Source organism: Anoplophora glabripennis, unplaced genomic scaffold (assembly GCF_000390285.2).
Source record: "Anoplophora glabripennis isolate ALB-LARVAE unplaced genomic scaffold, Agla_2.0 scaffold76, whole genome shotgun sequence".
In the NCBI taxonomy this organism is placed as follows: domain Eukaryota; kingdom Metazoa; phylum Arthropoda; class Insecta; order Coleoptera; family Cerambycidae; genus Anoplophora; species Anoplophora glabripennis.
Window position 1 is genome coordinate 906,882 of NW_019416218.1, and position 14,008 is coordinate 920,889.

The 14,008-nt window shown below is 33.4% G+C and overlaps 1 protein-coding gene across 1 annotated transcript in view; it reads right to left on the reverse strand.

Moving 5' to 3' along the window:
• Positions 1-14,008, reverse strand: part of LOC108906897 (sushi, von Willebrand factor type A, EGF and pentraxin domain-containing protein 1) — a 129,074-nt gene that overhangs the window by 1,076 nt on the left and 113,990 nt on the right. Inside the window, exons 7-15 of the mRNA XM_018710334.2 lie at positions 11,756-11,932; positions 11,362-11,660; positions 8,066-8,300; positions 7,839-8,012; positions 6,225-6,404; positions 5,929-6,168; positions 4,449-4,628; positions 4,137-4,310; positions 3,905-4,081 (exon numbers count right to left, since the gene is read on the reverse strand). Of these exons, the coding sequence (XP_018565850.1) occupies positions 3,905-4,081; positions 4,137-4,310; positions 4,449-4,628; positions 5,929-6,168; positions 6,225-6,404; positions 7,839-8,012; positions 8,066-8,300; positions 11,362-11,660; positions 11,756-11,932 (1,836 nt within the window). The remainder of the gene's footprint in view (positions 1-3,904; positions 4,082-4,136; positions 4,311-4,448; positions 4,629-5,928; positions 6,169-6,224; positions 6,405-7,838; positions 8,013-8,065; positions 8,301-11,361; positions 11,661-11,755; positions 11,933-14,008) is intronic.

Genomic DNA, 14,008 nt, shown 5'->3' on the forward strand with positions numbered 1-14,008 from the left:
TCTGTAATTACACCGCCACATATACAAAAAAACTCGAATGCGAATACGTAGACTACTCATTTTGAAGAGCTGAAAACGATACCGTAGTCAGAATTTATGCACGACAGCTCAGTATCTTGTAAAATCGATATTTAGGGTGAAAACGGACCCAAAAATTGCTCAATCATAGTCCAAAATTGATTTTGATCTGCATAATATCTGTCATATCTATTCGGACATATTTTGACTAGCTAAAAATCGGTCAATTTAGCCAAAGAAGGAGTCTTCGCTTTGCTCAGACTAACGAGATTATAGTTAATATTTGTTTGTAGACTATTTTACTCTTTTGTTTTCAAATGATCTGCGAGAGGATGTCCTTTTCTTTTTTTTTCGTCTATAGTTTCCGGTATATCTTGTTTCAGATTCCAACAATAGTGGGCTAACATATTTACGTTCCATCTTCCTTGATATCGCTTTTCCAGTTCTTTGAAGTCCTGATGGAATCTTTGGGCCTGTTCTTCATCTGATGGAACCTTTCGCCCTTTTCTTCAGCCTGTTCTTTACTCCTGTTCTTCACTCTAACTCTAAATATAGATTCTATAAGCTACTGGCAGCTTATTAAAATGCGTCGGAAATAATATGTCAGATCTGTGGGTTTACACTTTTTTGATATTCTATGAATTAAAACGGCTGTCTAAAAATAAGGAACCAAACTTTGACAAAGAGTGTGTTTTGACGATTAATGGCAACGAAATGAGTAGCACTACAGTAGTATAAATCTTCGCACTAGAATTTTTTTTGTGTCAGTTTTATTTTCACCAAGTAAAATTTTTAATCTAATTTAAGAAATTAAGTTAATAGTCCAGTCACTGAAGCATTATGGCTACTAATTTTTTCAGATGGAAAATTTTAGCCCAATATGCATGTTTTTGATCCATTTTTCGCGAATATCTCAAAAACTACAAGTTTTATCAAAAAAATTATCATAAGAAAAATGAAGGTAATTAAATAGCAAAGATATTGCTTTTTTTATTTTGGTAAATGGTATAGAACCCGAGTTATGACTTCCATAAGTTGAAGTCAATTTCAAAGATAGTTATAATCGAAACGTTTAACGTTCTGTGTTGGAAAAATTAAAGGTTTTTCGAGGAAAACATATAACACCTATTAAAATTCTTGGAAAGACCTTTAAATTGAGTGGTGGTAGAAGTCGTTAGCATGAAAACTAATGAAGTTACAATCAAAATAAAATGATTGTCTTGATTTTTGAGAAAAAAAAAATCGTTATTAAAATTAATGACTTGATGAAAAAAAAAATTAAACGTATTCCTTCTGCAATTTACTTTATTTATATATTAACAGTAGATTCTGGGAATTTGAACGATTTTAGAAGCCTAAATTAAAAAAAGTTTCATTTACTTTTGAATAAAATTTTTTAATTTTTTAAAAAATCGCATTTTTTTCAAAATATTTCAAAAACTAACAAAGTTATAAAAAAAATGATAGAATAAGAAATTGTAGGTTTTTTCTTACTGAACAATTTACTTTATTTTTAAATTTTTGTAGGACCAAATTTGACTGAGTTATGACCGTTGCAAGCTCAAAACTAAGCTCCAAGACTGCTTTTCCTGAGCCCTTTTAGCTTACAAATCTATAAAACAAAGGTCTCAAAAATACTGCAAATCGCCGAACTTAAAGTGCTTTAAATTCCCTACAACATGATTTTTTAGTAAATTTATAACTTTAAAATTACAAAAGTTATGGTAAAAAAGTTTATCGCATTTTTTCGGTAAAATTTTCGAAGCGGGTAAATTACCATCACCTTTGTGTATTTTGGAGCACTTGTGAACTGATTTGAGTAAGTATTTTAATAATATACATACACACACGTATCCATTTATAATGTACATAATTTTTTTTTATTTGACATAAATTTAATAAAAAAATATTAAGAATAAATTCAATAAAATTAAAAAAAATAATTATATCATCATAGTCACATATAATTTTTAGAAAATTTTTCTATAAGGGGTAGGGTTTTTTATGAGGAGTAGGTCTTCCATAAGGGTTTTTTGGGTGGCTGAAAAGTTGCAATATATCATAGCTCATTTGGAAACCAATAAAAAGTTTATAATTCAACATAGATATGCATACCATTAAAACATCTCATGTTGTCAATAATATTTTATTTTATTATAAGGGATGGTTGCAACTTTGTATTGAGTCATAAGTTTTCTATTGAATAACAAAAGAAATGTAATACATTGCGAATGCACCAAAAGAATATTTTAAACTGTTAAAAACTTTTTTTCTATTTTTTTGGCCATGGAAGGTCAGTTATTAAGGATTTTTAAGGGTTGAAAAGTAATTAAATTTTATAAATTACATATATTAAAAAACATGAAAGGAACTTTATCCTACATATTTGAACATGAATTGAATCTTTAAAATACGTAAATCTGCGATTTTTCGCATTTTTTTCGTACAAGGGTAGGTTTAACCCCCAAATACAAAAAAGCACACATCTAGTCAATATAACTTTTGAAGTGGGGGGTCAGATGAGCTCGCATGCAAATTTTCAGGAAAATCCATGCTATCCGAAAAAATTGGGAGCTTTTACTTTATTTTCGCCTTTAGTGACTGGACTATAATTTAAAATCGAAATTTTGCAATTTTAGTCTTCTCCAATTTGTTCTAACAGTTGTTAAGCTGAAACCACGTGTTTTGTGCCAAAAAATAAAAATAAAATGATGGTCATTTACTTGTCGATTTACTCGATTTTTGAACATCTACAGTGTGTCCCTTTAAATTGTCTACAAATGGGTAACTTTTTTATTATCAATTTGACGAAAAAAATATTCTTTATAAAAAGTTCTGCTTTTTGAAAAAATAGTATTAAATTTTTCACATTTGAAATAGCATATACAGAATGGCCAAAAATGAAAAATCAAGCTTCGAACGTGAATATCAGACTTTGTTTTCCGGCAATATTGAAACAAGATATTTTTCAAGCTTCACTATCTAGAACAAGTCAGTGATTATTACACCAAAAAAATCTTTTGAGGAATAAATTCATGCCGCAAATAAATTACATTCAATAATAATAATTGATGAATGTATATATTTCAAAAACACAAAACAATTTCAATAGTAAACATTACATGCAAATAATTTAAATGAATTTTTTCGTCACTGCACATTAGCCTCCATATTTTCCTTCACTTTTCATACAAGTGGCCGTTCTTGTGGAAAATTATTTTAATTGTTTCTAATAATGACAAGATTTATTGTATCTTCTATTGTCTCCCTTGGCCCTTGTAGGCACACCTTCCCTTTTAAATAACCCCATAAAAATAATTGAGAGGGGTCAGATCAGATGACCTAGCGGGCCACCACAACTGTCGTTTTTGATGTATGGGGAATTCACGAATAAAATCGTATAAAAAAGTATTTAAGAAATTTAGATAACGTTCACTATTTAATGTTTCACAAAAAAAATAATGGTCCAATTACTCTATCTTTATAGTCTACACCACACATTTGTTCTAAATGAGTAGGTACTGATGACGAGTCCGAATAGTTAAATTAGGTCTACCAACGACAATTTTGAGAACTCACTGTCCCATTGGAACTGAAATCAGTGACTTGTTCCAGATGATGAAGCTTGAAAAATATATTGCTTCAATATTGCTTGAAAACAGCCTTATATTCACGTTCTAAGCAAGATTTTTCATTTTTTGCCATCCTGTATATGCTATCTCAAATGTGAAAAATGTAATACCTTTTTTCAAAAAGCAGGACTTTTTATAATAAATTTGTAGAGAACTTAAAAGGGACACAATGTGTATCACGTATTTTACAAATGGCGAACTTTGAAATTCACATAAAAATCTTTTTTTTTTATATAAAAATACTATATCCTTACTTTCACATCTTGGTTCTTCTCCGGACCATTCCCCATTTTCCATGCATTTCCTCAGATAGGGGCCAATCCTTTCAAAATTGGGAACGCAGTGATACTCAATTGCATTGCTATATGTTGTGCCGTTCATTACTATTATTCGTCCATTATCTATCGTACCTGGGTGTCCACAGTCTACAGCTAAAATATTGCTTTCGTTATTAGCAGTTTCGATATGGCACGTGATGTTACTTACGGGTACAGATAGGTGCAATCCCGCTCCAACTGCCTGTTTTTAGGCAGATTCGAGTTGAATTTCCTTGCATTGAGTGTCCCCTAGGACACCTGTATTGGGCAACACCGCCAACGCTAAGTGTGCTGACTTTGTAGTTTACACCTTCGATGGCATCTGGTTCCTTACATTGTATTTCTAAAAATATGAGAACATTGATAGAAAAAAGTTTAAATAGAACCAATTACAAAATCATTTATTTTTGGAAAATAAGTTCAAGCTATTGACGTAGATTTATTTATTACCAATTTTTAAAGATATTCTTTATATTCTTACCTCTACATCTAGGAGCATCTGAGCTCCACGTTCCGTTTTCTAAGCACAGCCTCCTTGATACTCCGTCTAATTCAAAGTTTGGGTGACATGCGTATAATGCCAGGGCACCGTAATAAGTCGCGTTAGAAGGAAGTACTACTTTTCCATTGTCCATGATTTCTGGACTGCCACAGTCAACATCTACAAAGAATCAGAAAATAAATTTCTTCAAATGTCAGTAACAAAGTTTGTATCTTGTATTATTTGTAACAAGTCAAAAACAAATATTTAAAGGAACGAGGAAAGGAAATTTGTGTGTTTTTGTATTGACTTTCACGTAATTTATCTGAATACAATAAAAATACAATAGTCGGATGTCCCTTAATGACAATAAATGTAAAAAAGAAGACAATAAAACAAAAGACACATTAGTTTAACACCCCCATGGACTGAGGGCAAACCGAAATTTTCGCTAATGTTTCAAATCGAAATCATCACCCAAGTTTAGAATATAACCGCCAAAAAAACTGCTTCAAACACCCCAAGACACAGCAAACAATAGCTGAAGAGATCGATGCTATTGGCAAAACGACTACCGATGATCTTCGCGAGACGCTGAAAATTTCACGCCAGGAATACCACAAAATTTGAACTTAGACAGTAGACCTCGTTACATAAATATAAAATTGCAGTCAAATTCCACGACGGGACAAGTCAACAACCCATGAATCTGGAGAAGGTAGATGTCAGAATTGGCACAGAAGAGAAATTCGCGAGAATTGGCTAAACCACCTTGAAGTGGGATGGAACGTCGCCTCTGGTATCTTGCAGTTCTACAACCAGAGCAAAAATCTCTGGCCAATGTATGTACATGACGCGAATTCAAACGTATTCAAACTTTGAAGTTGTCCTTGCTTATTTAGAGGGAAATAAGTCTCAAGGACGAAAGATTCATACGACAGGTCCAAAAAAACTGAAAATTAAGAATAGCTTTTTTTTTGTATACTATTAACAAATTCCATCTTTAGTGGCATTGTACAGCAATCATTTACTTGTGGTACTATTTATTGTCAAAATAAATTGACATATCTCAAGACTCTATATCATCAATCTAGCCGCTAATCCGTCAAGGATTTTCTGTGCCTGTGGCTAAGATTCTAAGGGACAAAGTCAAACTTAAGGCTTAAGGGCAGCAATAGAAGAACAGTGAAAAATCTATTAAAAGTGCAAAAAGTGCTGATAGTTACTATGAATTAAAACATTTCAGTAGGAAATGGATGAGATGGACTACTTTCTGCCAAACCAGTGCCATCCCGAGGATGTATTCAGTGTTATAAACTAAAAAGATCGGAACGTGTACAAAATCCTTAAGCAAAACAACCAGCCTAAATGGAGAAAAGCCGACTAGCGCAACGCGCTCTCCCACAAGGACCTTAGTAGATGATGCCATAAGAGTCCTAATTATACATGTCTAATTTTGATGAAAGAAGCTTGTACTTACAGACACATTGTGGCACATCACCACTCCACTTTCCTGTATCTTCACAGGTACTTAGTGGCTCTCCTACAACCCTGTATCCCCTTTCGCATCTATATTTAACCAACGCTCCAATTTTGTATGAAGTAGCTCCTACATTCGTCGATTCTGCCGTTCGTATCAGTGTTCTGCCGTACATTCTGTCGTTGCCAGTTACTGACAGGATGCTGTGGTCAGCCAGAATTGGCTCCGGGCATCGAATCTCTGTAAAATTACAATATATTTATACCAACTGCAATTCAAATGGAGAAATACATTACCTTCGCATTTTGGAGAAGAATCGCTCCATTGATTATTTTCTAAGCATATTCTCTTTGGTACTCCATTCAGTCTATAACTCCTAACACAGCTATAAGTGATTATGCTATTTAAATATGTAGTTCCATTAACATATTCCACTGTTCCATATGGCATGGTGGGTACTTTACCACAGTCGATGTCTGAAATAAGGAAAATTAATTTATTTATTAGATTATACTCGATATTTTAAACTATAATTTCATTTATAGATTATGTAAATAATGAAAATACACGAGTATAACGTTTGGATTTACATACAGTGAAGATACAATTTTATATCTTTAAATTTATATGATAAATGTTTTTCTTTTCTCTCTCCTGAGTATGAGGATTAATTTCTCTCTTTGGTATTTAGATGTGTTGTGTGCACTAATCTATGGCCTCCAGACACGTGGTCTGTAGTCATTGACCTGTATCGTTCTGACCCTTGATTTTTCGGATGCATTGTTCCCAAATTCCCGGCATTTCCAACCCCCAGTTCTGATTCAAACTATTTTGATTCTTCTGAATTTCTATTGTCTCCCTGTGGAGTCCTGATCAAAATGTTTTCTCTCTCACTAGAATTCTGGTACTAGTTAGGTCTATCGTGTGACCTGTATCTGCTCGTTGATCTGCTGATGATTTTTCTATGGTGTTATTCTTCAAATGACACTTGTGCTCTTTCAACCTCATGCTGTTATCCAGTGTATACTTTTCCACATATACACAGAATACTGTACGCACTGGAGCCTCCTACAGCTCGACTTGAGGAAGGTTATCCATATCTTCTTTGAGATGTTGTAGCTATATGGTATTAGTATTGTTGCAGACTATATTCTCAACACATCCTTGTATAGAGGGCAAATACATTATGGCTAGATATTCCTCTTTTCCCTCGCTCATATGTGCCTTTCTGAGGTGTCGGTCGATATTCCTATTTATGTATCAATTTCCTCCAAAAGAGGAACATAATTGCTCGTCCAGCTCTCACATAGCCCGTCGATGTTGACAATACCTTGTTTTTGAGTTGGATGGTGATGAGGTTCAACATTCATATGTCTGTCTGTGCCCCAGGTTGCCGTCTGATATTCTCTTGACAAAGACATTTAGGATATCACTTCCTTCCATCTAAATAGTGAAGCTGATGACTCTAGAATCCTTCTTTATCGATGGTACCAGGTAATGCTTGCATCGTAGACATATCTGAACCAGCACCTTGGTTTTAGAGTTGCTGATTTCAAAGCTTTCTTCTCGAAATTTTCCATGTTTCCAATTGCCAAAGTTGCCTTCAGATTGCTCATAAAACGGATATCTAAGTACATCTGGCAACATACCTTCACCAAGTCTATTAATTCTTTCCTGTCTTCTGTAATGAGCCTTCAATTAAGTATGTATTATATTAATATCAAAATTAAAATAAATGCAAATATTTATTTCTTGTGGCACATACACTTACTGCGCCTTTAGTGAACTGTTTCGCCTCAGAAGTACCAGTTACGTTTTTATGAAGATAAAAATTTCATTGGGCTCGAGTTTTGACAGGATAACAGTAAAGTATATTTTGATATTTTCCAAATTCGTTCAGTTTTACTCACATTCACAAGTTGGCGTAGTTCCTGACCATTCCCCATCTCTTTCACAAACATGGGTGTCTTCTCCCCTCAAGATATGACCAACTTCACAGTCATATTTGATGGTAGAATGTACGTTGAAGTCGTATCCCACAACAAAACTGCCAGGCGGCACTTCAGGCTCCTCGCAAGTTATTACTGCAATACACGAAACATAAATATTGCAATTAAGATTGATTGTTAAAACTTACGTTCGCAAGACGGGGCGTCACCAGACCATTTTCCTTCCCTCGTGCATTTCTGTACCTTCTGTCCATCAAGCCAGTAATCGTCTTCGCAGTGGTACTCTACTATGCTTTCTACAGTAGTAGTTCCGTTTCTAAGTTCGTATCTTCCATTGTCAATGTTAGGTGGGGCTCCGCAATCAACAAACTTGCAGGAAGGTGCTTTGCCAGACCATTTGCCACCAAGTCCACAAGAAAGAATCTAAAAGAAATGAAATTTTTAATTTGTAATTGGACTTTGAGTTGAGATTAAAACTTGAGTGAGATTGTTTTCAACTGCTAAATAAACTGACAAACACCGATCTGATTTTGTTTTTTTGGATCCTGAGGTTTTAAATCGTAGACGAAAACAAAAAAGCCATTATTTGAAACTCCTCATGATACTGTAAAACACGCTTTGAGAAAATGAGTGGAAGAAAAATATTATAAATATTGTAAATGTCTAAGGCAATACTAACTGTTTTCTGGTATAGAAGGATTAATGAATTTCTGAATATATGCAATATCGGCTTCATAGTATTGAAAAAATGAGCAACTCCTTTTCTAGCACCAAAATTATATTTTGACACTACATACTTATAATACCGTTTGGCATTCCTTGAGAATAGAGATTATTGAAAAACCTAAATAAATATTGTAAGTGAAGATCAAATCAAGTAATGCTGACTTTTTGTGGCAGGAAGAACTAAAGAAATGCTAAATACACTGCTCAAAATAATTAGAGGAACACTTATTTAAATCTCGATTACTTTTTTATTTGTAATACTATATAAATCTAATAACGCATATCTTAAAGACTAACATTTTGTTCGAATAAATTTACGAAAATAAAACAAATTTACATAATCATTCTTGAGACAATAGTACCAATTCAAAAAAACTACAAGAAATAAAGCGAAACATACAATCAAAATTTCAATTTAGAAATATGCTGTGCCTTGGAATAGTAAACAATGTTGACAGTGCAGCATAAATTGTAAAAAATGAGGCATCTAAGTGAAGTTGAAGTCGTTCGTGTTGTTGCTAGTATAGAGTATGGCACCAGTATTCGACAGGCTGCAAGAGATTTTAACGTAAGCCCTTCTGTCATCCATTGCGTGTAGAATCGTTACTTAGAAACCGGAGGATATAAAAGACGCATTGGACAAGATCCTAAGAGGAAAACAAACCGAATTCAGGACAGGTTTTTAGTCCTATCCTCCTTGCATTCTCGTACATCCACAGCAAAAGACCTTCAAAGTAGGATCAGAACGACTCATGGGTTGGAAATTTCCGACAGTTAGGAATAGACTGAGAAGCAAACTTGAGACCAAGAAGACCCGTGCGAAAACCTATTTTAACTCCGTATCACATAAGGCCTCGTTTACAATTTCCACGTGAGCATATGGCATGGCAACTTCGATATTGGAGACCAGTACTCTTCACAGATGAGTCACGATTTCGTTTAAGTCGTTGTGATGGTCGAGTACGTGTATACCGACGTCCACATGAACGTCATTCTTCAGTTACCATACAAGTCGACAGATTTGGTGGTGGGTCAGTGATGGTTTAGGGCGGAATTAGTCTTGATGAAAGAACCGATATTGTCATAGTTCCACGGACTCTAACCGCTGAACGGTACATTGATTTCATTCTAGAATATCATGTTATACCAGCTGCTTATGGTATAGGTCCAAATTTTCTGTTTATGTAAGATAACGCAAGGCCACATACTGCGATTATCACCATAAACTACCTTCAACATCACGGGATGCAATCCATGGATTGGCCTCCGCTAAGTCCTGATCTAAACCCCATCGAACATCTTTGGGATTTGTTAGATAGGCGTGTTCGGAGGCGCCCAGATCCACCTCAGACTCTCCAACAGTTAACAAATGCCCTAATCGAAGAATGGCAGAATATACCACAAAAAGACATTCGTAGGCTCATCCGAAGCTTACCACGGAGGTGTCAAACAGTAATTCGTGCTAATGGAAGACATACACGATATTAGTGAACCAAATCTCACCAGGACGTTCATGTTATACAGACAGGATCATAGACTTTTCACTTTATTTCTTGTAGTTTTTTTGAATTGGCGCTGTTGTCTCAAGAGTGATTATGTAAATTTGTTTTATTTTCATAAATTTATTCGAACAAAATGTTAGTCTTTAAGATATGCATTATTAGATTTATATAGTATTACAAATAAAAAAGTTATTGAGATTTAAATAAGTGTTCCTCTAATTATTTTGAGCAGTGTATATCGGCCTTAGATAATTTGTAGGACTTTTACCAGAACGTTGTCGTTTAAAATATAATCTATTCAAAATCTAACAAATTAGTAGACAGTTCTTTCTATTAGTGGTGCAACTGGGCGAGTCCCCATTGCACATTCTGGAAGCATACAAGGATATTACGTCTGAAAATCGTTTTCCTTAATAGACCTGTTTTAAATAGAGTGAAGTAGGGGAATATTGATTAGCAGATTGTTATACTTCCAACAAAGAACTAATATAACTGTCCAATGCCAATTAATTGGTGAAGATTTCTTGGTACAGACTAAACGAAAAAAGTATTTTAGAGATTTTCTGAAACGAAAAATACAAAGAAATCTACACCAGTGGCATGATAGCTAATGCAAATATTGTGCAATTATTGAGCAACTGCCTGCAAAGAAGTTTTTACTTCCACTAAATTCGGAGAACAATTTATAGAAATTTTAATTTTTTATACCCGCTACATCAAAATAGTTTCTGAAAGGTGTTATGTAATATGATTTGGGATATGATTTTATGTAGGTACTAGCTTTTATCTTGATATTTTGGGATTATCTAAAAATTGGTAGTATTATACAAGTTATGTATTATGAAATTTATTATCTCTTGAAAACCCGTTCTTTAATTTTCCTGCAAATGTTCCAAGGACGTTTGTTCCTTGATTAGAATTTTCACATAAAGTTCACATAAACTGGGGATAAATTCTGACTCTTTATAGAGATATAGCTTCATGAAGATAACCTGCTGACAATTGATTTTTTATATGTCATAATTAGTTCTGTCAATATAAAATTTAACACACATTTCTGGTTTTCGCTGACTCATGAGACATTTAACACATGACATAAAAAGAAATGGGTTGCATGTAACCTACATTTCTCCAACCACTCTTACAAAACAAATTTTCCTTGTTTTGAATAATTTAAATTTTGCTCTGTCCCTTGAAAGACGCCTGCACGTCATAAATTGCGTTAAGGAATATATTTTTATCTTGTTATTAGTTACCCCTTGTCCAAAAATAATGTATCCCGGCTGACAAGCATATGTGGCAGTATCTCCAGCTCGATGGCCTGATATGCTGACAATTCCTCCGTGGATAGCTGGAGGATCAGGACACCAGTCAAACAAACATTCTGGAGTGGAATTGGTCCACTTTCCGTCGTCTCCACATATTCGCATCTCGTGTCCTATTAAAGTGTAATTTTCGTGACAAGTGTAAACAGCTTTTCCACCGTGAGTTGTCCGTCTGTCTTCTAATGTGACGGTGCCATGTTCTAAGTCTGGCAAGTCTCCACAATCGACGTCTATAATAAAAGTATTGGCAATTTTTAAATTTTATTTAAATAAAGTCAATGTTCTGTTTGAAAAGAAATAATTATTATTTATTAACGATACTTACATTTACATGTTGGGGCAATTCCAGTCCAAAATCCATTTTTTCCACAACTTCTTTTACCATCACCCGTAAGCATATGTCCTTCGGGGCACTTATATTCAATGTTAGATCCTACATCGTAATTGTCCCCAACTATTGTCGTGTTTATTAGCTTGTCCGGACTTCCACATGAAGAAGGAGCTATAAACGAAATTTAAAAAAATACACAGAATAATTTAAGGTTTAATAAGTATGATGCAATAATAAAGATTAAGCCGTTCGAAAATTCCAAATTGTTCCATAATGAAAAGAAAACATAGTAACATACATAGTGTTTCAAACATTCTTTAAGAGGCAATTTCTTGAGAAAAATTAATGAGAATTTGTCATATAAAAAATTTCCTTCCTTATATTAAATAACAATAGAAAATTACAATCCATTTGTTTAACGTCATTTTCTACTTTCAAATTAAATCCAAAATTAATATACCACCAGCGAAATGGTTCATAAGTACATAAGTAAGTTTACAAATTTTATTAGAAGAAAGTGTCAATGTAACTGTAAACTATAATAGATTCATAAAGAATATTCAACATTTGCGGCTAATGGGGTACTGCAAATAAGGTTAATTACACACATCACCGCCGTTAGTATTAAAATAATTGATATTCTATAAATAAACTGCTACGTTAACAAAGCGATTGTAATAAATTATGTTTTTTTAAGTAGATTGACTCATTTCTTAGTGCATTGTCAGATTAGTGGGACAATATATTAATTCAGTTTTATTATGTTATTATTACAGAAAAAAAATGTTCAAAGAAATATCAATTTGTCTTACAGTTAGAGTTTTTATAAGGATTCCATATAAGGTAATTAGTTTTTAATGATGCATTCTGAAATCGACTAGAATGCCTCAATATATTAGATATCTACAACCGAAAGTATGTACGTTATTTTTAACTAAAACCACAGACAATATAGTTTATTCACGACTATTGTATAATGTACCCATTATACGTCTGTTTGCTCGACCTCAATAATACCCATTAATCACGGCAGTGATTAATGAGTCATTAATCACTACTGTCAGATGCTTCCTTAATTTAGCTATAATATTATATTGTTCTGCTACAAACAATCCGTTTTTAAAATTTTATCGTGTAAACCACTAAATATTTTCAATTCAGTGCTGTACATATAAAAAAAAAAATTAAAAAAGTGAATTTTCCTAGACCGGATTCGAACCCGGGACCCGCGGTTGGAAGGGAAAGAGCATCTACACTGAGCCATCAGCGACTTCATTTGTGCGAGTCGTATATCTGTTTCTTAACATACCATGTTTTTCGAAACATTTCAAAAAAAACTTCAACAAAAATATTTAGTAGTCGTGGATAAAGTATAGTATTCTACTCCCGTATAATGGGTATTATTCACTCGCTGATTTAGGCCACTCGCCTGCGGCTCGTGGCCGTAAACTTCACCTCGTGAATAATACCCATCATTATACGCTCGTTGAATAATATACTATTATCTCCATAGCAATTGTCTGTGCTAAAAATTAAAATTAGTGTTACGTAAGAATACCACTACAAAATGTTATAAATTAAGTGAGCACAATATTGCTGACCCGTTAATGTGACAAATTTGTAGTATTTGGTATGGGACCAATTTTTTTCTGTAATTATTATTATTCGGCTTTTTCAATTGCATTTTATTGAATATATCTTATTTTCTAGGCATGTTTAGATACCTTCAGTTCATACATATTGTCACTTAATTATGTAAAACTATTTCAGAGGATGAACCTATGTTCCAAATAACTTAATTTTCGAGATATGGGGTGTTAAAGTCTCTGAATGTATAATATTTGCATAAATATCTGAAGATATTTGACGTAGGCTATTGGAACTAGTGTCGTCATTAAATAAATGTAAAAATTCAGCTAATTTGTACAGAATTATTTAAATAGTAGGTTTAACGAAATAACTCGGAATTTCGACAAAAATTTGTTTGGAACGTTCAATTACCAATTATTTTTCTAAGAAACAAGTTCTTTCTAGTTTTATTTGGAAGTTACACCTAAAACAAGCTTACCATGCTGTGTTGAATAAAATGACAGTAATTCTAAAACTACTTGTCTCACGGAAAAAAATATAAATATTTTTTTGTTGGAAACAGTGTAATTATTAATAGTTCAAGAAATCAGTGGCGCAGAAGTTCTTGTTGTTTTAGAGATAATTAAAATTCAAAATATCTGCGACAATATTTTTTTA